Source organism: Dipodomys spectabilis, unplaced genomic scaffold (assembly GCF_019054845.1).
Source record: "Dipodomys spectabilis isolate Male_0828 unplaced genomic scaffold, ASM1905484v1 ptg000163l, whole genome shotgun sequence".
Lineage (NCBI taxonomy): Eukaryota > Metazoa > Chordata > Mammalia > Rodentia > Heteromyidae > Dipodomys > Dipodomys spectabilis.
Genome location: NW_024870840.1, coordinates 20,026,551 through 20,053,923, shown reverse-complemented (window position 1 = coordinate 20,053,923; position 27,373 = coordinate 20,026,551). Strand labels below are relative to the sequence as shown.

The following is a 27,373-nucleotide window of genomic DNA, read 5'->3' as shown; positions in this document are numbered from 1 at the left end:
TAAGAGTCTGAGGAGAAAGAGGCTGACCCGGCACAGGGCAGGCTCAGGGCTCCAGGGAAAGGTGCTATGAGGAGCCCACTGGCCACACTGTGCACCGAGGGGAAACTGAGGCAGGCTTATGGAATCTTCTACCCATGTGCTCCACTTCTGTCTGTGGCTATCGGGTCAGCGGCACCACAGGGAGGGAAAGGTAGGGGCAATGTGAGGGTGGGATTGGGCCCACCTGGGCCAAAGCTCAGCAAAGGCTCCTCCCCCCCCAAAAAAAGTGCCAGGCTGGCTCCTAGCTTTGCTGTTTCCTACCAGGATGCCCTGGGCTGAGGCCCGCCAGGCGGCAGGCAGACAGGGCGATGGAGGTGATGGAGAGGAAGCAGAGCCGGAGGGGATGTTCAGGGGCACCAAGGACACCAAGAAGAAGGCCCGGGACTACCTCCGCCTGGCGCCGCTGTGGCTGGCCCTGGCGGCACTGGCATCGGCGGGGGTGATACTCTGGTACTTCCTAGGTAACTATGTGGGTTCACCTGGTCACCCAGGGAGGGGTGGCTGTGGGGTGCACAGCGGGCAGGTTCGAAGTCCCGAAATGTCTAGCCACTCCCTGACTGATCCTGGGCAAGGCCCTTCCACTCCTGAGCTGTCTCTGTACCCATGCGGTGGGCGTGCTGGGCTGTGTCCGAGGGGCTCGAGGTCTGCTTCCTGCTTCCACCAGCTGGAGATGGAGGGCTCTCTCACACCCAGGGAGGGTAAACACGGCTGGCCCTTGCCAGCCAGCTCCTCCAGGTGGCCCCTGAGGCTGCGAGCCAGCCCAGCTGGCTCAGATGCAGGAGGCCCAGGGGCACTGCTGGTGCCTGATACCAATTAGTGCCTCTGCTCACTTGAGCCTAGCCTGCGTGCTCCTCTGGGGAGGGCACCACAGTGCTGTGACCTCTGGTCTCCAGGACTGTTTGAATGGGGGAAAAAGGGGATTACTGGAACAGCAGCAGGCCTTGTGTGGGGAGGGGGTTTCTCTAACTCGGGCCCTTTTTCCTGGTGTCGTGGCCCTCACTTGGCCACCTGGAGTCTCAGGAGCAGTCTTGGTGCTCTTTCCTTCCTCTTGCCATGCTCTGGATGGAGCAGCTGGTGTCTTTCTCAGAATGATGGCGTCGTATTGACTGAGGTAGAGCACACGCTGGGGAAAGGCTCCCTGAATACCGTGGCTGTAGCTTCAGCCACTCATTCGCACCCACTGGCCCGGCCGTTCACTCGTTGTCACGCCTCTATTTGCTCACTCACTCGTTCACCCATTCATTCGTTCATTCAGTCACTCATGTGCTCATTCACTCACTTGTTCATTTGGTCACTCATGTGCTCAGTCACTCGTTCATCCATTCAGCCATCGATTTGCTCATTCATTCATCCATTCATCTGCTCATTCACTCGCTCATCCATTGATTTGCTCATCCGCTCACTTGTTCATTCAGTCATTCACTTGCTCATTCACTCGCTCGTTCATCCATTCGCTCACCCGTTCATCCACCCGGCCATTCCTCATTCACTCACTCACTCACTCATCCACCCGGTCATTGTTCTTGAGCCCCTGCCCCCTCGCGATTCGGAGCAGGTGAAGGCGTCCTGGTGATAAGGGCAGGCACCGGGATGCAGGGGGCTGAGGGGCTGGGAAAGCCAGGAGGGCCGGCTTGGCCTGGGGAGGGGGGGGAATCCCAGGCCCGCCGAGGGGCGCTGGGGCCCGGCAAGGGCCCGCGGAGGCCACGCGGTCCCCGGCCCGCCGTGCGCCCGCCCCACGAGCGGGGAGCCTGCGCCCCGAACCGCGCGGGCGCCCCCAACCCAGGAGCGCCGGGCTGGGGCTGCGGGGCCAGGCTCCCGCCGGCCACCTGCCCGGGCTGGGCCGGGGCCCGAGCCGCCCCCCACCAAGGCATCGGGAGGGGAAGGCTCCGCCCGCCGGCTCAGCGCGCGTGGGGCCCCGGGCGCGCCACGGGGGGCAGGGGAGCTGGGCCCCGGCCAGGCGTGGAAGGCTGCCGGGGTGCCCAGGGCCTCCCGACCTCAGCAGCCCGCGACCTCACAGCCCGCGGTCGCAGCCTATTACCCGCAGCCTATTCCCGAAGTCCAGCTCTCGGGAATCCCCGTCCTCCGGCCCAGCTTTCCCGGCAGGCCCAGCCGCCTGAGCAGCGTGGGCTCCGCCCCCTCCCACGAGTGCCCCGCCTCTCTCTGCGCAAGCTCCGCCCCCGCGTGCCCCGCCTCTCTCTGCGCAAGCCCCGCCCCCGCTGCACCCTCTCTCACGCGTGCCCCGCCTCTCTCTGCGCGTGCTCCGCCCCCGCGTGCCCCGCCTCTCTGCGCAAGCCCCGCCCCCGCTGCACCCTCTCCCACGCGTGCCCCGCCTCTCTCTGCGCGTGCTCCGCCCCCGCTCGAGCCCCGCCCCTTCCTTGCTCGGGTTCAGCCTTCTCCCCGCGCGAGTTCCACCACCGCTCGGGCTCCGCCCTTCCCCCCGCCCCATCCCCCCCTTCCCCGCTCAGGCTCTGCCCTGCCTCTCTGCGCGGGCTCCCTCTCCCTCTGCGCTTGCTCCGCCCCCTCTCGGGGTCCGCCCTCTCCCACGCGTGCTCCGCCTCTCTGCGCGGGCTCCGCCCCCGCTCGAGCTCCGCCCCTACCCGTCTCGGGCTCCACACGGCGCATCTCCCTCTGCGCTTGCTCCGCCTCCGCTCGGGCTCCGCCCACTCACCGCGCGGGCTCCGCCCTCTTCCCATGCGGGCTCCGCCTCTTCCTGCTTTGCTCCGCCCCTCCCAGCGGGAGCTCCTTGCTCGAGCCCCACCTCCTGGACGTCACCACGCCCTTTGCGTGCGTTCTGCACCCCGGTCCTCCCGCCAGGCTCTCCCGCCCCGGGGATTCCGAGGCTTCCGTGGATTCCGTCAGCTCTGACCCGCGGGTCCTCCAGGAGAGCCACCTGCAGGGCCGCTCCGCCCCAGGTGCAGCGCCGTCCGGGAGGGGCTCTGGGGCGCCTCCGTCCTCGCCCTGTCCAGGCCGCTGCACCCCCCCAGCTGCAGGCGGGATCCCCAGCACTCCTCTCCCTCCAGCCCTTTCATCAAGACCTCCGCTTCCTCCGTCCCCTCCTTCTCAGTGGATCTTTCTCCACAGAACAGCTGAGGAATTGCTTTATAAAAGCCTTACTCCTGCCTTTCCACCACCCCCAGGGTCCCTCCAACTCAGTCAAACCAGAGCCCTCCACCCGCATTGCTTCCCCCCAAGCTGGCCTCCTGCTGCCCCTCTTCGCTCACTCTGGGCTGCTCTGAAGCCCCATGGGGCAGCTCTGTGCCTCCTGGCCTTTGCACTTGCCAGTCCCTCTGCCTGGGATACTTTACCCATCTGCGAGACTTACCCATCCACCTTCTCTTCGCTTCCGTATTGAACTCCAACTTCTGATTTCACAGCTCTGGGCTTATTGTTTCTAATTGTTACACTGATGTACTTCTAAGTTCATTAAACTGTGGTAGAGCGTTTGCCTTGAGCTGAAGAGCTCAGGGACAGCACCTAGGCCCAGAGTTCAAGCCCCACGACCAACAAAACAGAAACCAAAAAACAGTCTGTACACACAGCAGGTTTGAACAACAAAAAACCCCACAACATTTCTTCAGTAAAGGCTATAGGTCCACACATGTGTGCGCGCATGCGTGTGTGCACGCGCGCGCGTGTGTGTGTGTGTGTGCCCGCACGTGTGCACGCACGCTTGCGCGGTACTGGGGCTTGAACTCAGGACCTTGTGTTCTCACTGTCACCTTTCACTCAAGGCTGGCACTCTACCACTTCAGCCACACCTCCACTTCCAGCTTTTTGCTGGTTAACTGGAGGTTAACCATGTCTGCCTGAGTTATCTTCAAACTGGGAAACTCCTATTTCAGCCTCTCAGTTTCCTAGTTAGTTGGATTATAGACATGAGCCACCAGCACTAGGCTGAATCTATTCTTTCTATCAGCCAGTCTTTGCAAGTTGGAAACGTAGTGACATCACGTTTGACTTAAGCCCTTCTTAGTTTCCTTTGTCATGGGGGTGAAACTCCAGCACTGGGGGCAGTGTGGTCTTATGTGAATCCCTCCCCCCCCCCCCCCCACACACACCAATTAAGCTTTTATAGTCCTGATCATCATCATGATCCCTCAGCCTCAGGACCTCTGCACATTTCCTCTTTCCAATTCACATCTTCCCCGTTCACCCAGCTCATGTTCTATGAATACACTCCACGCACCCCTACAACTTCGTGAGTGGGGCAGCACAGAGGAGCCAACCCACAACCCCGTGACCTTCTGGGCCCATGTGGCAGTCCTGAGCTCAACACCACCTGTTCTCTGGATCTGTCACTGGTTGTCAGTGTCTCGTGGGAGACACTGTCCAGTGTGGATCTCTCTCCTGCCAGCAGAGAGTAGGATCTGTCATCAGATCAAGGGGAGATGCCCCTGTGGTTGGTGACAATGACAAAGATGGTACCTGGGAGGCTGGGTGGAGTTGTGTCCCCTCTGTCTGTGCCCTGGGTGGTGACCCAGTGGGTGGCTCCTTCCTGGGCAGGGTACAAGGCAGAGGTGACGGTCAGCCAGGTGTACGCCGGCAGCATCCGGGTCCTCAATCGCCACTTCTCCCAGGACCTGGCCCGCAGGGAGTCCAGCGCCTTCCGCAGTGAAACTGCCAAAGCCCAGAAGATGGTAAGCAATGGGGAGGGGGGACTGGAGAGAGGGGCAGCAGGGGCCTGGTAGGGGTGCTTGAAGGGTCACAGCTCCATTCAGGCACCGGGAGACTGGACAGCTAGACAGGGCAGGTCTGGGTAGCACGCTGGCATTGGAACCCCATCATGAGGCTGTGGGTACCATTAGGGTATTAAGAAGAGCTGGTTGTGCCTGTGTCCCTGGAAGGAGAAGAGGGGGCTGGGTGAAGGGGCTGGTGCACATGGGGATGGGGAGGGAGAGCCTGGCCTGGAACGGGGAAGGGGACCAGGCATGAGGTTTGTAGGATCGGGGGGGGGGGGAATCTGAGGGGGCGAGGTCACTAGCGGGGTGCAATCCTTGCAGCTAAAGGAACTCATCTTCAGCACCCGCCTGGGCGCTTTCTACAACTCCAGCTCTGTCTACTCCTTCGGGTGAGTTGTCCCCGCCCAGCAAACCCACCCCCAACTTCAGTCCCCAGGGCATGGGTCAGAAGAGGCCTCAGGGCACTGCTGCAAATGGAGGAACTGAGGGACTGAGAGGGAGCTTGCTTCCTGCCTACGGCCCCCTTTCTCTGAGCTCAGTTTCCCCATGTGAAGCATAGGCATGGGGTGGGTGGGGGTGGGGTGGGGTTGGTGGACAGACTGGTGTGCTGTGGTGGTGGTGGGCGCAGATGGGCCTGGCAAGCCATAGCTGAGGCCAGGGTGGGAGGGGCTGATGGACAGCCTGGGCCTCAGGTTCAGCCCTTCCCTGCATGATCTATGGCATCCAAGCAGACCTCCTGTGCCTCAGTTTCCTCTCCTGTAGTGAGGGTGGGGAGAGACAAATATGGGGCTTGGAAACACTCATGAGGCCCGGGCCATGGTTGGTTCCTCTCCCGAAGTCTCCTCCAGCCTCTGTCCCTCCCATTTGCCTGTCCTAGGGAGGGGCCCTTCACCTGCTTCTTCTGGTTCATTCTCCAAATGCCGGAGCACCGCCGGCCCATGCTGAGCCCCGAGGTGGTGCACACGCTGCTGGTGGAGGAGCTGCTATCTGTGGCCAACAGCTCGGCCCCTGTTTCCTACAGGGAGGAGTACAAGCTGGACCCCGAGGGCCTGGTCATCCTCGGTCAGTACTGGGAGGGGGATGCATGTGTGGACCTGCGAGGCTGTGTGGGAGATGTTTAGGAGAGCCAGCAGGAGAGCCAGGCCAGAGAGCCGGGTGGAGGCATTCATACGCAGTCTCAGACCAGCCTGGCTCTGATCCCCTGATCTGCCACACACCCCTGTTTTTTATTTTTCACTGCATTTTACTTTATGTTCCGTTCTTATTTGTTTGTCCCTTTCCTTTTTAACAGAAACCAGCGTGAAAGACATAGTTGAGCTGAATTCCACGCTGGGTACGCGACTTTTATTTATTTATTGAGTTTCTCCCTTTCCTACTTTCCTTTGTGTTGAAGTTTTCCTTGGCCTCTTTTTTTGGGGGGGGACATGTGGCTTCTATTGTGGATACTGGGAGCCCTGGACCAGGCCAGGCCAGGTGAGCTGGACAAAGGACTCAGAGCAAGGCTGGCGGTGCTGGCGTGAACAAGTGTGTGTCTTGTACGTGGACGTGTGTGCTGCCTGTTAGGTCGAGCGGCTGGGTTACCCCGGTGCACAAGCTAGGGTGCTGCCACGAAGTGGTCTGTAGACTCCTGGAGTGGTGCAGTGCACTGCTGGGCAACACTTCCGTGTTGTCCTGAACACAAGCCCTTGAATGTTCCCATTCTTTTTATACCGTCTGGAATTTCCACCCAGAGTGGAGGCAGGAAGGAGCATTCCAACCCCTGTCAGGGAGAGGCAGGGGGAAAGCTTAGTGAGACCTTTCCTGCTCTTCCCTTCTCCGGACCTGCTAACCACGTGCACACTTATTGCTATGGTTGGTGGAAGGGCATGCTGGCGACCAAGGCACAACTTCCAAAAAAAAAAAAAAAATCAAATCAGAGACTGGAGTCAGGTAGTTACCTGTGGCTCACACCTCTATATGATCCTTATAATCCTAGCTACTTTTGCAAGGCCGAGAATCAGGATTTAAGTTAGAAAAGTTTAATGGGATTCCCTCCCAGCCCCGACGCTTCTCAACCTATAGCTGGGTGCAGTGGCCATGAGCTTGTCAACCCAAGTGACATGAGAAGCTGCGATCAGGAGGTTCACAGGTCCCGGCCAACCCAGGCAGAGACGTTCACAAGACTCTTTCCCCCTGGGAGTGAAGCTGGACACGGTGGCCCATGGCAGCAAGCCTAAGAAGGCAAGCAGTGAGGCCCTAGCCCTAAAATAACCCTCAGAAAATGCTAGAGGCAAGGTTCAGCACTATCCCGCCAGCCTAGCAGACTCAAAAGGTCCTGAGTTCAAGCACAACTACAGCTAAAACTTAAAAAATGCAGACTGGGCACTGTCCTGTTGTAGTGCAGGGAGCTCCCTTGGGGCTCTGAGGTCTTCGCTTCAGCCTGCAGCCTCGGGATGTGCTGATGGGCTTGGGGGGTGGGGAGGGGAATCCCAGCCCATCAAGGTGGCTGAGCACCTTGAGAAATACTGGCCAGGGTGCAGACAAGGAAGCAGGGACTCCAGAGCCCAGCCCTGCCCTGGGCCATTCCTGTGAGTTCCGAGGAGACCTCTGCTTCCTCCTGGGCTGGGCTATGGGAGTCTGAGGCCCTGTCACAAAGTTCTAGGCCAGGAGCCCAACTCCACGCATTCTGCATGGTAGTCCAGCCATTTCCTGTCACCACCTGGAGAGGCAGAGTGAGCGCTTCAGTTCATCTTTAGGTGCAGAGGCAGCCTTAGGTTCAAACAGAGGAGGTACAGGGGCAGGGTAGAAGGTGCACTGGAGGGGGCTGTCTAGTTCCCAGAAGATGCTTTGTCGCATTCCAGGTCGCCGGCCTCATTGGGGGAGGGGGGAGGGAAGAGGAGGCTCTGTCCTGCCAGGCTCTGCTCATCTTTCCCTGGGTACAGTTTTTGATCCTTTTGTCATTAAGATGCTGTCACTCAGTCCTGTCCTTCCTGGAATCCAAGGGGATTGCAGGACAGAAAGAGGAAGAGACAAGAGACTTCACCGGGATGTCAAGCTTGGCTTCTACCTTCTATTAGCTAATAGGCCCACGTTAGAACTGGGTGCGTCTCAGCAAGTGCAGATTCGACGTCTTTTACAGTCTCAGTCTAGTCTGCCTGCTTTGAAATAGCTCCTTTGGAAGTCCCAGGCAGCAGTTAGCATGGTCAGCCTGGGATCACCCCAGGACAGCCCTGCTGGGCTCTGGTGGGAATTGAAATTGAGGTAGAGACTGGAAGGAAGCTAGGACCAGCTGCAGCTCTGCGGGCCCAGCTTCCCATCCGCTTGCTTACATTCATGCATGGGTGCGAGTGTGGCTTGGCCTGCACCGTGTTGCCTCTGGTTTGTGGGTGTCCCCATGTCTCTGGACATCCTTCTGTGCCTGTCTTAGTGCCCACTGGAGCCCCTGGGCACAGTGGCTCAGGGCCAGGTGACGACTGGGACCCTCTGGGATGGCTTTCTGAGCTCTTCCTCCAGGCCAGGCTTGCCTTGCAATGCATGCTGGGTACTCAGGGCCCTTGAAGTTTTGGATGTGGCCTCTGCTCACACTGAGACCCTCAGGCCGTGCTCGGAGCCATTGCCTCCAGAGTCCTCCTTGCCTGCCTTGGCTCTTACCTGCTATTGTCCTCCAACCAGCGCCCAGCCTTCCCTCTCTCTGGGTTCATGTGGCATGCAGAGTTGAGTGAGCTTGCTGAGTGAGTGAATGATTGACTGTGGAGGAGTGCATGGATGAGGGAATGGATGGAGAGGCGGAAGGGAGACAGAAAGGTGGGCGAGGCACGCTGGTGACATCCCTCTCCTGGCATCCTGGCCTAACAGTGTCTGCCTCTTCCCTCTGGGGTCTGTCCCTCCCCGCTCCAGGCTGTTACCGCTACACCTACGTGGGCCGGGGCCAGGCCCTCCGGCTGAAGGGGCCCGACCAGCTGGCCTCCAGCTGCCTGTGGCATCTGCAGGGCCCCGAGGACCTCATGCTCAAGCTTCGACTCGAGTGGATGCTAGCTGAGTGCCGAGACCGCCTGGCCATGTATGACGTGGCCGGGCCCCTAGAGAAGCGGCTCATCACCTCGTGAGTCCTGAGGCAGACAATGGAGGGACCTGGGGGATCAGAGGTCACACTCAGGGCGTTGAGGCCGGGGTAGTGACCTCAGAGCTGGGGATCTAGCCTAGAGGGGAGGAAAAGAGGAGCCTGGAAAGGGTGATGTGCCACAGGCACCCCATTCCCCTCCCTAAGCCTCGGTTGTTCTAAGGCTGAGGCTGTGGGGCCCTCCGGCCTGTTGGAGTTCTCCAGAGTCTAGCAGCAGTCTGGACCTCCAGTTCCCTCTGTGGCTTCCTAGGAGGCATAGGGCTTTGCCTCCTCCTCCCCTTCCCCCTCCCCCAGCCTTGGTTGTCTCAACTGGGACATGGGTGCACCTGCCAGGGTCAGTGCCACCCTCCTCAGGTACAGCCAATGCCCGCCATTACCACCATCATTCTAGATGGTCTAGTTGGGGCCCAGCAATACCAGGAGCAGTGTGGAGTTCAGCGGTTGGTAAGTGGAGCCATTGAAAGGTCATGAACAGAGGAGTCAGGCCCTGGGACATGGAGTATGGGGTGAGGACAGAAGGGCAGGGGGTAGAGGGTGGGGCAAAGGGATGGGCTGGAAGTGGCCTTGGACCCAGGGTCTGGCCCCCTTCTCCTCTACGGTCTTGCAGAAGATGGGCCAGGCTGCAATGGTGGTTGTATACTTTGTGCCAGGCACCAGGACCTGCTGTTGCTGGCGGGGGTGGGTGGGCAAGGGTGGTGCGTGCGTGTGTGTGTGTGTGTGTGTGTGTGTATTCAACTTGCAGGAGATGGAGGGAGAAGATTCTGTATGTGCAGATTAAAGCTCTCCTTAATGTGAGCCGGGAACCATGCTCCCCAAGCCTTTGAGAATCCAGCTCTGAGGCCCCAGGGCCCTGCTCCTTGCCTCCTGTGACCCTGATCTGGCTGGTGTGTGAGAAGCTCAGAGGCCCTGGGCGCCATCTGATTTCCAGGCTCCTCCTGGGGCCTTCCAGTGCGCTCCCTCAGCCTGCTTCCAGATCCCCCTGTTCATGGGGACACCAGCATCACTCCCTTGTGTATGTGTGTGTGTGGGGGGGTGTGACTGGGGTCCTCAAACTCGCACCCCAGGGCTGTGTTGGGGCCAACAAGACTTTAATGGGCAGAGGCCCCCCCCAGTCGGAACACCGTTCCTCATTTCTGAGCTCTATACTTCCTTTACAAGAGTTGGTGAAAGTTACTGCAGAGAGTCCCCAATAGTAAGAGCTGAGGCCCCCCACAAAGCTGAAGGGCCTCCTGGATCTCCTGGTGCCAGTTCCAACCAACAGATAACCTGGGTAATGGATGAAGAAATCTCCATACAGTGGCAGCTCATATTTAATATTTTAATATTAAATAATTAATATTCCAGTACTCCCATAGGATGAGGAATGGATATAACTGGCAGATATGGTTAAACCAAAGAAGTCTCCAGGCCCTCTGCTTTTATAGTATCAGATTGTTCTAGAAGGGAATGGAGCAGAGGGGCATATTCAAGCCAGGCAACGGTAGCTCAAGCCTGTAATCCTAGCTACTCAGGAGGCTGAGGATCAGGGTTCCAAACCAGCCTGGGAAGGAAAGTCTATGAGACTCTTATTGCCAATTAATCACAAAAAAGGCTGGAAGTGATGCTGTGGCTCAAGTGGTAGAGTGCTAGCCTTGAGTAAAAGAAGCTCAGGGACAGCACCCAAGCCCTGTGTCCAGGCCCCAGGACTGGCAAAAATAAAAACAAGCAAACAAACAAAGGGGCAGATTCCAAGAGGTAGATAACAGGGTACCAGGAAGCAGTAAGATCGGTAGTTTGGGTAAAGGAATCCGGGAAGCAGTGAAATGGGGTACACATGCAGGTACTGTCTTCTGTCTTTTGACAAGATTACCGCAGAAGGTCAGACACTCAACAACCACACAGCCCGGTTTTCCACTGGGCATCATTCATTCTCCAAGCACACTGGTCAGATCTCCTGCAGCCAGTCTCAGGCCCAACAGGGCCCTAGGGTTTCCCCTTCCTGGAGGCTGAGGTTGGGAGGTGGGCTGAGCTGGTGGGGGCACCATAGGGGGAGGAGCAGGTCAGTGCTGAAGGCTGAATGGGGAGAGGGCTTTGACAGGGTCTGTGGCTACCACTGCAAGATGGAAAAGGTAGCAGTGAGGGCAGGTTCCCTGGTGGGGGGTTGATCCTCTGCCAGGCTCCTGGGGTGCAGAGTTGAGGCTCGTGGAGGGGCTCAGGTACTCGCCCATGGATGCCTCTATTTCTCCCATGGATGCCTTTGGCCAGACCCTATGGTCAACATACAGTAGGCTTGCAGGAGACAGCTGTGAAGCCAGGGTGGCCAGTTTCCTGCATCTTGGTCTGTTTAGGTAAAGGGATGGGGGAATTAGGACCCCCCTGGCATGTGGGGAGCACCCACATGTGTGGGAGGGGTCCAGCACATGCCTCTCCTTGCCAGTGATAGGTGGGGCGTAAGTTTGTCTGTCTGGAAAGCAAGCAGTTGACCTCAGCAAGCCCGGGAGACAGTCGATCACGGCTGACATGGGACTTCAGTTACTCTGGGATGCCAACATGCTAGCCTTGCTTGCTTCTTCTGAGTCTCCCAGGAACCAAGTTCAGAGTAGATGCTGGGGGGGTCCTGGGATCCCTAGGCATGATACACACATGTTCTCTCCCTGACCTAGCCCCAAAGGTCAGGGGTTAAGATGGGTAGCCCAAGAGGACGGCAGCCCGGTCTCCTTGCCAGGAGACTGATTAGCCTGGGGGACCCGCGGGACAAGGTCACTGCCACAGCTGGATTGTAAGCACCAAGCCTGGAGTCTGCTCCTCTCTTTCTGGGGAGCTGGTTGACCTTCAGAGGACCTCCAGCTGGTCCCCAGGACTCAGAGAAGGTGGACCAGGGGTCCAGGCCCTATGTACCCTCTTCAACCCTCCTGGGGGCTCTGTGGGGCTCTCCCTGCCCCCTCCTCGTGTAGACCTGGGCCTCGCTCGAACCATTCTCCATTCTTCCAGGGTCTATGGCTGCAGCCGTCAGGAGCCCGTGCTGGAAGTCCTGGCGTCAGGTGCCGTCATGGCTGTGGTGTGGAAGAAAGGCCTGTACAGCTACTTAGACCCCTTCACGCTCTCTGTCCAGCCTGTGGCCTTCCAGGGTGAGGGGTCCTTGGGGAGGGGAGGAGGGGTGGGACAAAAGACACACTCTCAGGAGAGAGAAGGTTCTAGAAGCTCCTTGGCTTGCTGCCTGCTCCCATAAAAAGCTTCTCCCATCTTCTTCCTCATGCCCCTCCCCCCATCCAACCTTTGGCCTCCTCTCTCTTCTCCTCTTTTCTCCCCTCTCTCCTCCTTCCCCTCCTCTCACTGTATCCCTGCTTCTTTCTTACTCTCTCCTCCTCCCTACCAGCCCTGTCTGTCTGTCTGTCTATCTGCAGCAGGCCTGAGAACTGGCAGGTTCAGCCCCAGGCCATCCTCAGCCCTTGGAGAAGGTGTCAAGGGCAGATCTCCCCTGCCCATGTGCACCCGTGGCTTTTCCCCAGACCCCACAGGCCCTCCACCTGCCCACCCCACTCTGTGCCCGGCTGGCTCCTGGATGGCAGAGTCTTTTCTGGAGCTGTGGAAGGGAGGCATGCTTTCCCTCCCCTCCCCGCCCCTCCCCTTCCTTCCCAGTGCCCCTCCCTCCCAGGCCAACGCTAGGAGGTCCAGCCATGGCCCCCAGCTGGCCTCTCCTGGTTTCTCTGGCACAGACAGGAGGGGAGGCGGTGAGGGGACTTGGCAGCCTTAGCCCTATGGGCAGCAGAGGGAGCCCCAGGTGACTCCGCCAAGCCTCCTTCTCCCTCCTTGTCTTAGAAAAGGAGACAGACTCCCTCCCCAGCTGCCACAGCTGAGGCTGGCCAGTTGGCAAACCCACCTGTGAACTGCTCCGTGCGGGGCCACCACCGTCAGTGGCTGATAGTTATGGAGTACTTCCGGGGTCCCCATTTTGCAGATAAGGAAACCGAGGCTGCCCTCACACGGTCGCACCGGATCACACTTGGCCATTCAGGCAGTGGGGTGCTGGGGTGCTCGCTGACCCTAGCCTGATGGGCAGCATGGTGGGGTGGGCCCAGGGACTCGGCCTAACCTACTGGCCATTCTCCTGCCCAGCCTGCCAGGTGAACCTGACCCTGGAGGGCCGCCTGGACCTGCAGGGTGTCCTCAGCACCCCCTACTTCCCCAGCTACTACTCGCCCAGCACCCACTGCTCCTGGCATCTCACGGTGAGCCCCGCCTCCTCCGGATACCCACCCTGTGCCCAGAGTGCCTTCCTGGGGCCCTTGGGGCCTGGACGGGCGGGGGAGGGGTCTCCTGTGCACCACAGCGATGCCTGTTTGTCCTGGTGGTCCATCTTCTCTCTGGGAAGGTGGATGCCCCAACCTGCCCAGGCGCCGTGGGTCACGTGGGGACCTGCCACTCTCTCCCAGGTGCCATCTCTGGATTACGGCCTGGCCCTGTGGTTTGACGCCTATGCCCTGCGGAGGCAGAAGTACGACCTGCCCTGTACGCAGGGCCAGTGGACTATCCAGGACAGGAGGTACACCGAGGGGCTCCTTGATCCCCCTCTTCCCCCAGGGCCCACGGCCAGGCCCCAGGGGCCAGCTGAGGAGATGCTGGACTCAGCCTCTGGCCCCATCTCTCCTCCTAGGGCCTCTGAGAGGCCTGAGGCACACATTGATGGCTTGGGTGGCATTGCAGTCAGGATGGGCCGGCCGCTTCACCTGGGTGCTGAGCCCGTCAGACACCCTGACATGGATGACATGGAGTCTGTGGAGATGATGGGCGGGGCCAAGACGCGGAGTACCCGCGGCCTCGGTCACAGCCCCAGTGCTTCCGCACCGGTCACAGCCCCAGTGCTTCCGCACCGCAGAGACAGACCCCATCTTGGGAGCTTTGGTCCCTGCCCCCTCCCCCGCAGGACAAAGGGGGGTGGGCAGGGGCTCAGACATCTCTCCTCTGCTGGGAGCGGAGGGAACTAGGAAATCCTGGGAGGCACCACTTGTCCGTGTGTGCACGCTGGACGCTCTGTGGATTGGCCGAAGGAAGAAGGGGTGGCGGCCACTGGGGAGCGGACAAGAGGGGCAGGAGGACTGGAAGGAGGTGCCCGGATCCCACTGTGGGGGAGGGAGAAGTATGGGGAGGAGGGGGAGTCTGAAACCGCCATTGCTGAGTAGGGGTGAGGTGAGGGGGCCGGCCCCAGGTGTGAAGGCTCACCTTGCCAGTGGAGAGTCCAGGCTGGAGGCAGCCGCTCTACTTCCCTTCCCATGCGTGGCCTCGGGCTCTGACGGGTGAACTTAAAACGCAACAGTAGATGGCTTGATTTCTTGGCTTCACAAATTTTGAACCTCTTTGGAAGGCTGGAGCTTTCTAGGATTCTGTGTATTGCTACTGCACTGTCGCTTGTCTGCTCAAAGGCCCAGCCAGAACCAAGGTGTCAGGGCCACCCTGCCCGTCGTGGATGCCCAGCCCCTCACCCTCACCCAGGCTGAGCGGTGCGGGGCTCACCCCGCTGGGCCAAGTCCGGAGTAACAGGAGCTGGCCCGTGGCGCAGGAGTAACAGGAGCTGGCCCGTGGCGCAGGAGTAACAGGAGCTGGCCCGTGGCGCAGGTTCTGTGAATGGAGGTGCAGAGTTGCGCTGTGTCCTTCTCTCTGGTGTCTTAGAGCCCTGTGGGGAGCGGTGATGGGGACCGGGCTCTGCAGAGTTGATCTTCAGGGGAGTCTGTGCCCAGCCGGCATCAGCAATGGTCACCTCCCTAGGGAAGGGTGTGTGTGTGGGGGGGGTTCCAGGAAGAGCAGGCACCCGGTGGGGCCACAGTCGGGCCTGCATCGTCTCCAACCACAGACAGTGACACGTGCGTGGGTCACCCTTGCTGCCACATGGGGCCTGTAGCTGGGAGGAGCTGGTGAGGATCGGGGCGAGGGTGTGATAGGGTGGATTTTGTTGTTGCTGTTGTTTGTATTTTTTTGCCATTACTGGGTTTGAATTCTGGAGCCACGTGCTTGCCAGGCAGGCGTTCTACCACCTGATTAATGCCTACAGTCCATTTTTTGCTTTAGTTATTTTTCCAGCAAGGTTCCTAGTTCTTACTCAGGGCTGTCTGGGCCTTCATCTTCCTGCCTCTGCCTCCCAGGTAGCTGGGATTACAGGCGTGCATCACAAGAGTTTTAATGTGAAACTCGGATGGGAGAATCTTCATTAAAAGTTAACAAAGGGCTGAGGTGGAGCCAGAGGCCCAAGTTCCATTCCAGCGGGGGCAGGAAGTCTCCCCCATCCCCACCATTTCTGACCCTCTGATCTGAACCGTGTGTGATGGCCTGGTCATCCAGCCTAGTCCTTGCCACTGAACAGGTAGGGAAACTGAGGCCTACGGAGGACTAGGGTCTATCCTTGTCTTCTCTGCCTTTAAGCTGGGGATGGATTTCAGGGTGCGATGGCGGGGTTGGGGGGGGGTGGCAGAGTGAGGCCAGGCAGATCCAGCATTCGCCTCCCTCTGGGGTGGTGGACGATGCTCACAGGAGTCTGGCCATCGGGGTTCTGCTGGAACGCTGGGCACCCCTGTCACCTGTGGGGGTAAGTGTGACAGGGACCCACAATCCAGAACTTCTGCTTCCTACTTGGGCAAGGACTCTCCTCTCCTGGCTGTGGGGGGTGGGGGGAACTCATGTCCAAGGCGAGGGTGAGGGCTGGGCATGGCTCAGTGGTGGAGCACCTGCCCAGCATGCATCAGGCCCCAGATTCCAGGCGTGAACATCAAAGAGTGAAAAACAGTAAAAAGCCGGCCCAGACACGGCCCAGCTCCGCGTGGTACTGCTGACGGGCTCTCCGGCAGCACCCGGCAGGCTTGGAGCTAAAGGCATTACCTTGCCTTCTCCTTTGGCCTCAGCAAGGCACGGGAAGCGGATGCAGCGTCCAAGTCTGCTTTCTGTAGCGAGGACAAAATGTCAGAGTCAGAGTCGTGTGTTAGGAACAGAGGTTCGTGTGCCTCACAGCTGCAGAGGTCACGAAGTTCAAGAGCCCAGAGCTGGCATCTGCCCAGCTTCTAGGTGAGGCCTTGTGTTGGCATCACATGGCCAGGGGGTCACACGGTAAGACAGAGCCGCCCTGGCTTTTGTAACAGACCCGTTGGGTAAATCCATCCGTGCATTCATTCACCCAGTGCCTGGCATGGGAGGGAAGACGCAAGTGGCCACCTTCAGTTTCGGAAGCCCCAGGCCGGCCCTCCTTGGGGTGCCGTGGTGTTTGATAATGATCACCCCATGTGGCTGGATGCTGGAAAGTTCTGTGAATGAGCTAGCACTTGCTGGGTGTGGGTGGCGGAGGCAGGACGGGGGCGGCCGCGTGGGGAGGGGCTTTGGGGGGTGGGGAGGCCAGAGGCCATCCTCATGGCAGAGGGGTCTGAGCCTCCCTGAGCAGCTGGCAGCGCAGTGATAAGGAAGGCTGGCTGGGCACCTCACCTGCTGCCCTGAGTCCCTGGTCTTCCTCTCCTGACATCCTGTTTCCACGTAGCCAGACAGAGCCCCGGTGCCCTTTAGCGACTTGTGCTGTTGAGATCTAGTTTCTGGCCACCTGGTTTCCCAGAACCCTCTCTCCCCGGTGGCTCAGGCTTACCCCCTTCCAGGAACCTGCCCCTCGCCGGCTTCCTCTGCTGTGACGTCTTTCTCTTGTGATCTGCCCGATCATTTCCATCACTGCCAGCCATGAGGTCAGACAGAGCTGCAGCCACCCCCTCCCCAGGTCCACGGGAGCCCCCCTGGGGCCGGCCTGACCCTTCTGCTCCCCCAAGCCTCTGGGTGGCCAGCAACCACCTATAGCCATACCATGCCTGGTGCCCATGCTGAGGATGGCACTGGCGGCAGCCGGGGCTGGGCCTGCAGCTGGCCGCGTCAGCACAAGTTTTCCTAGAAACCGCCTGCTCGGGTCCTACCTGGAACATCGGCTGGGGGTGGGGACGTCACCCTGTCATGCCAAGGCTGAGTCACGTACCCAAGGTCACACCCGACGTGTCAGGTGGCAGAGCCAGCCCTCCACCTCGGCTCTGCGGCACCCCCGGGTGGTGCCGCTGCCCCCTGGTCAGCGCTGCTGCCCTGACCTTCCTGTCCCTCCGCCTGTGCGCCCCCTTCCTCTCCCCTCCCACCCTTCCAGCCAGCCACCCACCCCATAGTTTTCTACTTCCTGCGGGGTGGCTGAGCTGCCAAGCTCAGGGCGTCTCTGCTGCTTGTCTAGGAGAGGCAGGAGGGGGGAGAAATACCTCCAGCCCAGAGAGGTGACAGTGAACCGGCCATGCGGGGCCCCGCCCCCAGCACTGGGGGCCTCTCACCCCGCCAGGCATTCCGAAGCTCCTGGTTATCATGCCACGTCTGTGGACCGCCTGTAAACAAGCCCCTCTTCAGGTTCAGTGACTGACTCGGGGTGAGTTAGGCGCTATAGTCCTTGAACTCTTGTGTGTCTCCCACTAAGGAGGAATGTGTCCCCCAAAGGCTGTCTGGGGAACAAGATGCTGGGGTACAGGGTTGGGTCCCGTGGGAAGGCTATGCCAGCCTGGCATGGGACAACCATGTAGCTTGATCCAGGTTGAAATGTTCTGTTCCCTCAAACCAGCTCTGAAACCTCCTGTGTCTCCACAAGTTCCATATGGCCTTGTGGGGAACAGTGAACCCACCCTCTGCGAATTCTAGATTTGTCAGAGCTGACTGCAAAAAAAAAAAAAAGCTGTTTTCTTAGCTGAAAAGGACAAGGGCCAGGCTTGCTCTGCGGCGCCCCCTGGTGGGGCCTCATCCCTGTTGGGTGCAGCCTGGCTGTGGGGATCCTGGGGCAGGAAACCCTGGTTCAGGGTTCAGTTTCTATCTCCCGACCCTTTTACCTCCTTTAAAATGATTGCTCTCCTAAAGCAGATTTTCCTTAGACGGGTGATAGGCCCATCGTTACAGTGTTATTAAACCCGAGAACATTTTGAAATCTTTATTATGGTAGTTGCTCTGGTCTACAGCCTCTCGTACCTATGGTAAGCTGTGATCTAAAAATAGTAAGTAGAAAATTCCAGAAATAATTGATGAGGGCTCAGGATCTTTGATAACCCCATAACTGCTCCGTTTTGTTCTTAGTTATTACCATCAACCAATTTAGCTTTATCATATAAATATATATGATATGAGATAATTATATATGATATAGATTATATGTGTTATATAACCCTATATATTATGTACTATATTTTTATGTATACATATATAGATATACATAACCCCCCATTTCAAGGGCAGCTATTGTAATTCCTTTAAAATGACAATAAACCCATGAAATGTTAACGTAAGTAACATTTTATGAAAAATTATATTTCTCCAAAACCAAAAACATTTCATGATACAAATACTATCTTACATCTTTGTATTACTTTCTCGAATCATGGGCTTAAAAGCCCACAAGTGGGTCTTCCTGTCTCCTTCTGCCTTCAGTTGGCTGTGTTAGCATATACTGCATTTCTGGAAAGTTGCACCGTGGTTGTTGAGGGGGAATGGGGGAAGACAAAGCAAATGGTAGCTGAGTATTACTATGAAAGTGGTTTTTGGTACCATGGGGTTCCCTGGACTGCATTTTGAGAATGGCTACTGGGTTTAAAGTCATGAGCACAGCCAGGTGAACCTATGCAGAGGCTGGAGTATTGGCCAGGCCTCGGTAGCAGGAGGGGGTGGTGCAAGGGGTTCGTGTTGCAGTGAAAATGAGGCACCCAGATTCCCTGGGGTCTGTAGAGTCTGGATCCTCACCCCGCCCCCAGGAGCGTCTCTGCTGGGCGAGGACTGTCCCTGCAGGTGGAGTTGTCCCAAGTGTCCGGGGTCTGGTGCTGATGGCAGAGGTGCTGGCGAGAGGCTGAGCCCCTGCGTCTCACCCAGGGCACGTACTCAGTGACCAATGAATTAACTGTTTCTGGCCTGTTGAGTGCTCCTCTTGTGATGGAATGCTTTTTTTTTTTTTTGGTGGGAGGGGTTCATTGGAGATAAGAGTCTCATGGACTTTCCTGCTCGGGCTGGCTTTGAACCACAATCCTCAGATCTCAGCCTCCTGAGTAGTTGGGATTATAGATGTGAGCCACTGGTGCACTGCCTGTTTTGGAATTCTGAGGGACCAGACAGCCAGCTGGCGGTAGGAGGGGTTTGTGTGATGGACAGCCCCACCATACAGGGCAAACTCCCCACCTGGCTCTTTCTACTTTCCCATCCGGGGGCCATTTCGGCCTTCCTGCATTTGGAGTACAGCTCCCCCCTGGCAGTCATTCCTATTTGCTCGTGGGGTGCTCCCTTCCCTGGGGGTCATCCCTGGGAGGCGTTCGCACTTGGGATGGATGAGCAGCTGTTCTGTGGGGAGGGTCCCACCACGATATGGAGGATTCTTGGGTGCCCTGACCCAGCCCAGAGATGGGAAGTCTCCCTCCTGGCCTCTGGGGAATCTGTTTCCTTGTGGCAGCTGCCCCCCCCATCTTTTACTTGAACAGAGCATCTTCCCCCAGGGACAGAGGGGTCACCTGGATGACCCCTACTAGGAGAGCAGCCCGTGGACTCTAACATGGTCCTAGAGAAAGGACCCTAGAGCCCAGAGAGTCCCAGAACCCACCAGGGTTATGGAGCCAGCCCGCCAGCCCAGCCAGTGCTCAGATGGGGAGACAGCTGCCCCTCACCCCACACAGAACAGCACAGCCCTCCCATCAGGGCAGCCAGGGTCCCTAGCTTCTCCTGACCTGTGGAAGGCGTTGCCAGATCCCAGGTAGACCCAGGTGATCGTTTCCTAATCAAATGAGTAGGAGGAGCAAGCCTCAGGGACAACCCTTTCTTGCTAGAGTCTCAGCTCACCAGTGATTGGCTGGAATCTAGACTGTGGAAGGATGGGGGCGGGGAGGGGGATGGGCACTGAGGGCCCCAGAGCAAAGGGGCTGTCACAGCCAGGCTGCTTTCTAGAAGATAGCTCTGAGAGTGAGTAGAAATCGAGAGAAGGAGTGGGGGGGGGCGGCAGCTCCCCATTGCTTGGGGGGGCCTGTCTGCGCATGGACCCTGGTTGTGCTTTGCCCTGAACTGGGAAAGCAGCCCCTGTGTCCCTGAGTCACCTCTGCCCCCCCCCCCAGGCTGTGTGGCCTGCGCACCCTGCAGCCCTATGCCGAGAGGATCCCCGTGGCAGCCTCCGCCGGCATCACCATCAACTTCACATCCCAGATCTCGCTCACGGGACCCGGCGTGCAGGTGCACTACAGCTTGTACAACCAGTCAGACCGTGAGTACAGGAGGCAGAGCTCAGCCCCTGTCCCTGAACCCCCGCGGCCTCTCCTGCAGCCTCCTGGACAGGAGGGACTGCGTTACGTGTGTGTGTGTGTGTATGTGTGTGCGCATGTACACACGAGCACACAGATGCACACGGCTTTGGGTGTAGCAGGTACAGGCTGCAATGTGTATTCAAAGGCAAATACACGCTCGTCTATCCACAGGCATGTTTTGTGCGTGTGTCTGGATGTGGGTACCTGGAACCATTGTGTACCCAGGTGCCCAGAAGCAGATGTCTGTGGGCACTTGCCATGCCTGTGTGAGGACAGAGGAGCATGCATCTCTGCATGTGTTGCCTGAGGGTGCGTATCCTAACGGTGCCTTCCTTGTTTCCGTGGCTGTCTGTGGGTGCCCAGCCTGCCCGGGAGAGTTCCTGTGCTCTGTGAATGGCTTGTGTGTCCCGGCCTGTGATGGCATCAAGGACTGCCCCAACGGCCTGGATGAGAGAAACTGTGGTGAGCAGGCTCGCCCGCCCCGCCCTCCTCGCGCCCCGCTTCCCTGCACTGCGCTGAGCTACGCTCCCCAATTATGAGCACCCCAGAAGTGAGGGATTGTCACTGTGCTGAGCGGACAAGATGGAAGCAGAGTGAGCCACCACGGGGCAGTGCCAGCGACAGGCTGGGTCTCCTGATCAGCCATCTGCCCTGGCCAGGTGTCCCAAGAGGAGCATGGGTGGCGGGGGAGAGGGGAGAGGGCCGGGCCACGAAGGGGGAGGTCCTCAGGGAAAGTGAGAATTCTCCTACCGTTCCACACCAGGAGCCCAGAGGGGCTGCTGCCAACTCTTCCTGCCTAGCCCTGGGGTGCAGCTCAGGGTCCTGCTGCTTCCCCAGACCAATAGCTCTCTCCTAAATTCTGGCTCCTGCTCCTACAGCCACCATCCAGGTGGCCACGCAGGAGACACTTCTAGCACACCCCTTGTTTTTAGTCTATGGGGAGAGAGGTCAGAGAGGGGGATGTGCACCCTCTGGAGGAACCCACCAGGGGGCTAGGAAGGGGCTCCTTTCCTGGTGCTCAGCCAGGTCACCCGTGACAGGTCATGTCAGGTCTGTTACCACCAGTGTAATGGAAGGGGAGAGGGGCTGTCTCAGCAAGTTGCTGTGAGAGCCAGGCACCCAGCGCGGAGGACTTGAGATCGGTACAGTGTGGTACAGTGCGTGTTCCAGGGGCGGCGCCAATTCCCAGCCTGGCCCTCGGCCCCGTCCCACCTGCCACGCTCTGTCCCCCGCAGTCTGCAGAGCCACATTCCAGTGCCACGAGGACAGCACGTGCATCTCCATGTCCAGAGTCTGCGACCGGCAGCCCGACTGTCTCAACAGCAGTGATGAAGAGCAGTGCCAGGAAGGTAGGGAAGGGTCCCGCCTCACTCCAGCCCTCTGCAAGCCTCCTCTGAGCTATGCCAGTAAGTCCTTCATCCATCCACCCACCTGGCTGTCCAATCACCGATGCATCCATGCACCTGTCCATCCATCTATCCATCATCCAGCCACCTACCCTACCGCCTATCACCCATCCATCCATCCACGCACCCACCCACCCCATCCATCCACCCTCATCCATTCATCTGCCTGTCCATCCACTCACCTATCCATCCATGCATCCCTCCATCTATCCATCATCCAGCCAGTTACCCTACCTACCCTCCTGTCCATCATCCATCCATCCACCCACCTATTTATCCATGCATCTCCCCATCTATCCATCATCCACCCGCCCACTGACCTGCCTTCTTGTCCATCACTTATCCATCTACCCACCCACCCACCCACCCGACTCATCCATCTTCTGGTTTCCAACATCACCCTATCTGTCCATTGATTTGTACAATCATTCAGCCATCCATTTACTGACCTGTCCAACGGCCTCTGTTCCTGTGCACACTCCTTTGCTATGTGTTCAGTAGCTCCCTCCCGAGAGGGGACACAGAGATGTGCTCTCATACCAGCTCGGGGTGGGGAGCCAGGCCCTGCCTGCCGAAGAGCCTAGGGGAGGCTCTGGGGACCCTTCAGGAGACCCTCCCCTAGTCTCCTGGTCTCTCCTGGTGCCACTTTCCCGGGCCTCACTTTGGAAGGGGTCCTTGGGGCTCAGAGTCCCACCTTCGGTGGCCTGCCCCCACCCCTCCACGCCAGGAGTGCCTTGTGGGACCTTCACCTTCCAGTGTGAGGACCGGAGCTGCGTGCGGAAGCCCAACCCAGAGTGCGACGGCCGGCAGGACTGTGGGGACGGCTCGGATGAGCTCCACTGTGGTAAGCACTACTTGGTGTGTGTGGCGGACGGGGGGCTGTGGCAGGGAGGGGAATCTCTCCCCACCCAAAGCTGCAGGGGGAAAGGGCGCAGCAGGGGCCTGGGAAAGCTGGAGGGGTGGTGGCATGGCAGGGTCCTCCAAGGGCAGCTGGAGAGAATCTCTTACCACATGCCTTCCCATCTCGCTCCATCTCTGCCGACTGGCCTCTCACTATTCTTCATTTGTTCTTTCTCTGTCCCTCTGTTCCTGTCTCCCCCCTCCCCCCCCCCCCCGTCCCTCCCCAGACTGTGGCCTTCAGGGGCCGTCCAGCCGCATCGTGGGCGGGGCAGTGTCCTCAGAGGGGGAGTGGCCGTGGCAGGCCAGCCTTCAGGTTCGAGGTCGGCACATCTGTGGTGGGGCCCTCATTGCCGACCGCTGGGTGGTGACGGCAGCCCACTGCTTCCAGGAGGACAGGTGAGAGGGTGGCTGGGCCGGGGGAGAGGGGGAGCTGGGAGGAGGTGAGGATGTGCGGATGGAGTGGACGGGAGGGATGGGAAGAGCCCAGGCTCCACCTGACCAGCTCTGTGTTGCTGGCATATTGCTCAACCGCTCTGTGCCCTTCTTGTGGTGTCTGTGACTCTTTCCCTCAGTCCTTTACGCATTCAGCAGTATTTGCTGTGTTCCTACTACGGGCCAAGTGTGTGCTGGATGCTGGGGATACAGCAGCGGGCAAAGCTGCCCCCATGCCCCCTCCATGATGAGTTGTGACAGGAAGGAAGGGCGGGTCTGGGATGCCCCCGTGACACCTCATCTGGCACCTAGCTGAGCCCTTCTGCCCATCCACTTGGTTGGCTGAACTTGCTTGGTGCTTCCCCTCCCTTCCCCCGCCCCATCTGGTCTCCAAATCCCCCAGGCCCCTCCCATGGCAGAGGCAGCCCTCTAGCGCCCTCTGCAGGCACCGGCTAGCTCTCTCCAGATGGGTGTCTTTAACCCTGCTCCGACTCCCCACTGTCCTCAAGGTGAAGGGAGCTCCCACCACACCCCAGGTTGCATGCAGCTTGGGAAGAGTTCCAGCAGCCCCAGTCTGTAAAGTGGACCCGCAGAAAAGGAGAGAAATAGCTGTGGGGTGCCTGGCACTGGGCCGGGTCTGCTACACCCTGCATCTTAGGGGTTCTGTGAAGCTGGGACTGAGGTGGAGGGTGGAGTTCCCTGCATTGAGCCCCAGCCTTGATGGGGGCAGGGCAGGGCGGACAGGGAGGCGGGAGGGGGCGGGGGTGGCTGGCTGTCACAGGGCCCCTCCCCCACCCGAACCCCAGCATGGCCTCGCCGGCGCTGTGGACAGTGTTCCTGGGCAAGGTGCGGCAGAACTCGCGCTGGCCGGGCGAGGTGTCCTTCAAGGTGAGCCGCCTGCTGCTGCACCCCTACCACGAGGAGGACAGCCACGACTACGACGTGGCACTGCTGCGGCTGGACCACCCCGTGGTGCGCTCCGCCTCCGTGCGCCCCGTCTGCCTGCCTGCGCGCTCCCACTTCTTCGAGCCGGGCCTGCACTGCTGGATCACAGGCTGGGGCGCCCTGCGAGAGGGCGGTGAGCGAGGCCCCGGGCCCGCGCGGGGAGGGGCCATGCGTGAAGCGGCAGGTAGCACGGGTGCCCACACGGGCGTGGAGGAGGCTGGGGTGAGCCCCAGGGCTGGGCAGGCTTTCAGAGAACAAAATCAGTAATGCGATCACGATAGGCTCTGCCCTCTACCTTCCTGCCCCTCCTTTTCTTCTGGAAGGACATTTTAAGAATCTAGGTGAGCTGGGCACCAGTGGCTCACGCCTGTAATCCTAGTTACTCTGGAGGCTGAGATCTGAGGATCATGGTTAAGCCAGCTGGGGCAGGAAAGTCCATGAGACCTTTATCTCCAATAAACCACCAGAAAACCATAAGTGGTGCTGTGGCTCAAGTGGTAAAGCACTAGCCTTGAGCTGAAGAGCTCAGGGACAGCGTCCAGGCCCAGAGTTCAAGCCCCATGACCAATCAAAAAAAAAAAAAAAGCACCTAGGGGACCGGGCGTGAGCAGAGGACACGGGGACAGGCTCAGGGCTCCTCCACTCGTGGACACGCACTGCAAGGATGGTCTTCAACAGCACAGATCGGATTTTTAGGGGGACAGGACTCCATGTGCCCTGCCTGATTCAGGGACATGCATTGTGGCACATGTTGTGGATGATAAAGAGGCTCCGAGTCCCAGCCAGGTGGACAGAGACTGGTTCCCAGGATCCAGGCCTGGGGATTCCTGCTGCTGCTCAGAGACAGGCTCCTGCCCCGTACCCTTCATGATGGGAGCCACCATCTCAGGTGCCCCCAGTGCTTCTAATGTGCACTTAGCTGGCTGCAGACTTGCTCTAAAACCTCTGAGTGCGGCTTTAATGTGTGCTTTCCAGTCAGGAGGGAGGAGGGCAGCTGTGGCTGAGTTTGTTGCAGAGCTGGGGGTCAGACCCAGGGCCTTGCACATGCTGGGCAAGCACTCGACCACCGAGCCACACCTCTACCCCCAAGTTGTAAAGACAGGCAATCTCTTGGACACTTTGAAAACACAAAGAGCGGTAGCAATGCAAGGATTGGGTCATTAATTCATTCATCAACACATTCCTGAGCACCTACCATGTGCTGGGATCAAGGCAGGCAAAGGGGATAAAGCAAGAACATTCTTGAGAGCCATAGGGTTAGGGGACACAGGAGACAGTGGGACACTGGTGGACACAGGACACAGCAGCCCTGGGCTCCAAGGACGAGCAGGCAGCACCCAGGGGAGCAGGCGGTGTCCTAGGCAAAGGTACCTGGGTCAGACTCAGCCTGAGAATGAGGTCCACTGCCAGCGCGAGGGGAGCGTGGTGGAGGGGCAGGGGTGTGTGGGAAGATGGAGGGAAGCGCAGGCAGAGCCTTCGGGGCACCACAAGGGGCAGGCCTTCTCCCCAAGTGCACCTGAGAACCAGCTTCAAAACCGGCACCCAGGCCCACATCAGACCTGTAGCCCTTGGGTGCCATTCGGCGCCAGTGTGTACAGAGCTTGCTGGGGAAGCTGGGGGACTGCAGGGCGGGAGGACTCCGTCTGTGCTTTGTGGACAGCCCGCAGCGGAGGGGGGTGGGGAGCTTTGCCAGGGCAGGGGTACACCCCAGATGGGACCCTGGCAGGTGGAAGGCAATGAGGTGCTGGAGGAAAACACTAACAGGCTTGAGTGGGGCTCCACCAGCCACAGGGAGCAGAATGACAGAGGGGCCAGGGCTGTGCCTGGTAGGGGAGGGTGGGCAGAGATGAGGAGCATCACGGGGGGAAGGGCCGGGCTTCCGGGAGCCTCGGCCCTCATGTCTGCCCTGCAACGCTCGCAGGCCCCACGAGCAACGTTCTGCAGAAGGTGGACGTGCAGCTGGTCCCGCAGGACCTGTGCAGTGAGGCCTACCGCTACCGGGTGACCCCGCGCATGCTCTGTGCCGGCTACCGCAAAGGCAAGAAGGACGCCTGCCAGGTGACTTCCGCGGGTGCCAGCGAGGGCAGGGGGAGGCGGGGGGCTCAGCTCACACCCAGGCCCCTCCCCTGCCCCTCAGGCACGGGGTCACGCAGGCCAGAGGCCACCTGGAGGGAGGTGGCTGCCACAGAGAAGGCAGAGGCAGCACGGGGGTGGGGGGCGGGGGACACATGGCCAGGAGCCGCTGGCAGCCAGGCCAGGCTGGTCTTGGCTGGTCAGTAGATGGTTTCCAGTGGTCACTGACTTTTGCTGTCCCCTCTGACACAACCGTCTGCTCTTCTCAGGGTGACTCTGGTGGTCCGCTGGTTTGCAAGGAGCCCAGCGGCCGCTGGTTCTTGGCCGGGCTGGTCAGCTGGGGCCTGGGCTGTGGCCGGCCCAACTACTTTGGAGTCTACACTCGCATCACGGGGGTGATGGGCTGGATACAGCAGGTGCTGACTTGAGGAGCTGGCCTGGCCAGGGAGCCCCGGGCACCCAGCAGGCCAAGGAACAAGTATTCTGGGGACAGGTAGCCACGTGGAGACTGAACGGCGTCCTGACCACTGCCGTGAGATGGCACCGGGAGGGGGAGACTGGCTGCGGCTGGTAGCTAACAGCCCACGGGCCCAGCCCAGCCTGGGTTCACCTCTGGCCCTTTCTCCTCCAGCTCCTTCCTCCTACCCAATGACTTGGGGTGGGGCTTCAGTGGAGGGCTCTGTTTCCAGACCCCCCCTTCAGTGTCAAACATCCCTGTCCCTAAGGGCACACAGAGTCACCTGGGGCGCCGGCTCCTGACAGCAGACTCCAGCCTGGGCAGTCCCTGGCCTATCTTGGAGGGGGGTACAGGGGACCCACAGAGCCTTGGGGAATGCCCAGGGGACCAGCTGCCAAGTAAGCCAAAGGGCGGGGGCAGCCCCACCGGCGGGACCCCTGCTCCCCCCAGTCTGTCACCACCGGGATTCCACATCACCAGGGGCCAGCTGTCTGCCCCGTGAATAAAAGGCTGACCCAGCCACCTGGCCTCTGAGTGGGCCCCACACTGCCTCCTGTCCCTACCCGAGCAGGCCTGCTGCCCCCGTGGAGCTACCGGGGGCTGGAGCCTCCAGGAAAACTGCCAAAGTCTCTGGGAACCTCGAGGAAGGCCATGGTCAGCGTCGGGGAGGGGCAGAGTGGCGGCCCCCTCGGGAACCTCGAGAGTCTGCGGGCACCAGGCAGCACAGGGTGGTCCTCGTGGGGGCACCGGGGCTGGAGGCACAGCGTGGGTCTCCTGCTCCCCCGTGCCCCTCGTCCATACCCCCTACACCTGGCAACCAGAGAGGATGGGGACGCGGGTGGGAAGGACGCGCCGTGGGCTGGGGCTCAAGGGCAACCAAGGGGCATAAGGCCATCCCAGGAGGCAAAGGCAGTGGGCTGGGATGGAGGGTGGTTTAGGACCTGGGGGCTGAAGACCTCCCGGGGGTCCTGGAGCCTGGAGAGCTGGCTGGGGATGGGCCAAGGGCACTGGGGGGAAGGGGAGGAGCCGCCGAGGGGGTGCTGCCAGGGAGGCCTCCAGCT

General features: G+C 59.6%; 1 protein-coding gene across 2 annotated transcripts; it reads left to right on the top strand.

Moving 5' to 3' along the window:
- The first annotated feature begins 304 nt into the window (after positions 1 to 304).
- Tmprss6 (transmembrane serine protease 6) lies at positions 305 to 26,342 on the top strand. Of its 2 annotated transcripts, XM_042693261.1 has the most exons (18): positions 305 to 500; positions 4,543 to 4,676; positions 5,040 to 5,107; positions 5,596 to 5,780; positions 6,010 to 6,051; positions 8,595 to 8,799; positions 11,788 to 11,924; positions 12,913 to 13,025; positions 13,230 to 13,339; positions 19,914 to 20,059; positions 20,463 to 20,561; positions 21,335 to 21,448; positions 22,233 to 22,349; positions 22,633 to 22,801; positions 23,644 to 23,954; positions 24,591 to 24,617; positions 25,704 to 25,840; positions 26,125 to 26,342. In XM_042693261.1, the coding sequence occupies exons 1-18, from the start codon at positions 305 to 307 to the stop codon at positions 26,281 to 26,283; spliced, it is 2,469 nt and encodes an 822-aa protein (XP_042549195.1). In that variant the 3' UTR covers positions 26,284 to 26,342. The 2 variants fall into 2 exon arrangements, with proteins under 2 accessions (XP_042549195.1, XP_042549196.1); XM_042693262.1 differs by lacking the exon at positions 24,591 to 24,617 and having other exon boundaries at positions 23,644 to 23,915.
- The last annotated feature ends 1,031 nt before the right edge of the window (positions 26,343 to 27,373 follow it).

Excerpts from the sequence above, each read along its gene's own strand:
- Tmprss6 (XM_042693261.1), top strand. The coding sequence starts at position 305 with ATGCCCTGGGCTGAGGCCCGCCAGGCGGCAGGCAGACAGGGCGATGGA. Across the intron at positions 5,781-6,009 it reads CGAGGGCCTGGTCATCCTCG|AAACCAGCGTGAAAGACATA; the intron begins GTCAGTACTGGG and ends CCTTTTTAACAG. Across the intron at positions 25,841-26,124 it reads GCAAGAAGGACGCCTGCCAG|GGTGACTCTGGTGGTCCGCT; the intron begins GTGACTTCCGCG and ends TGCTCTTCTCAG.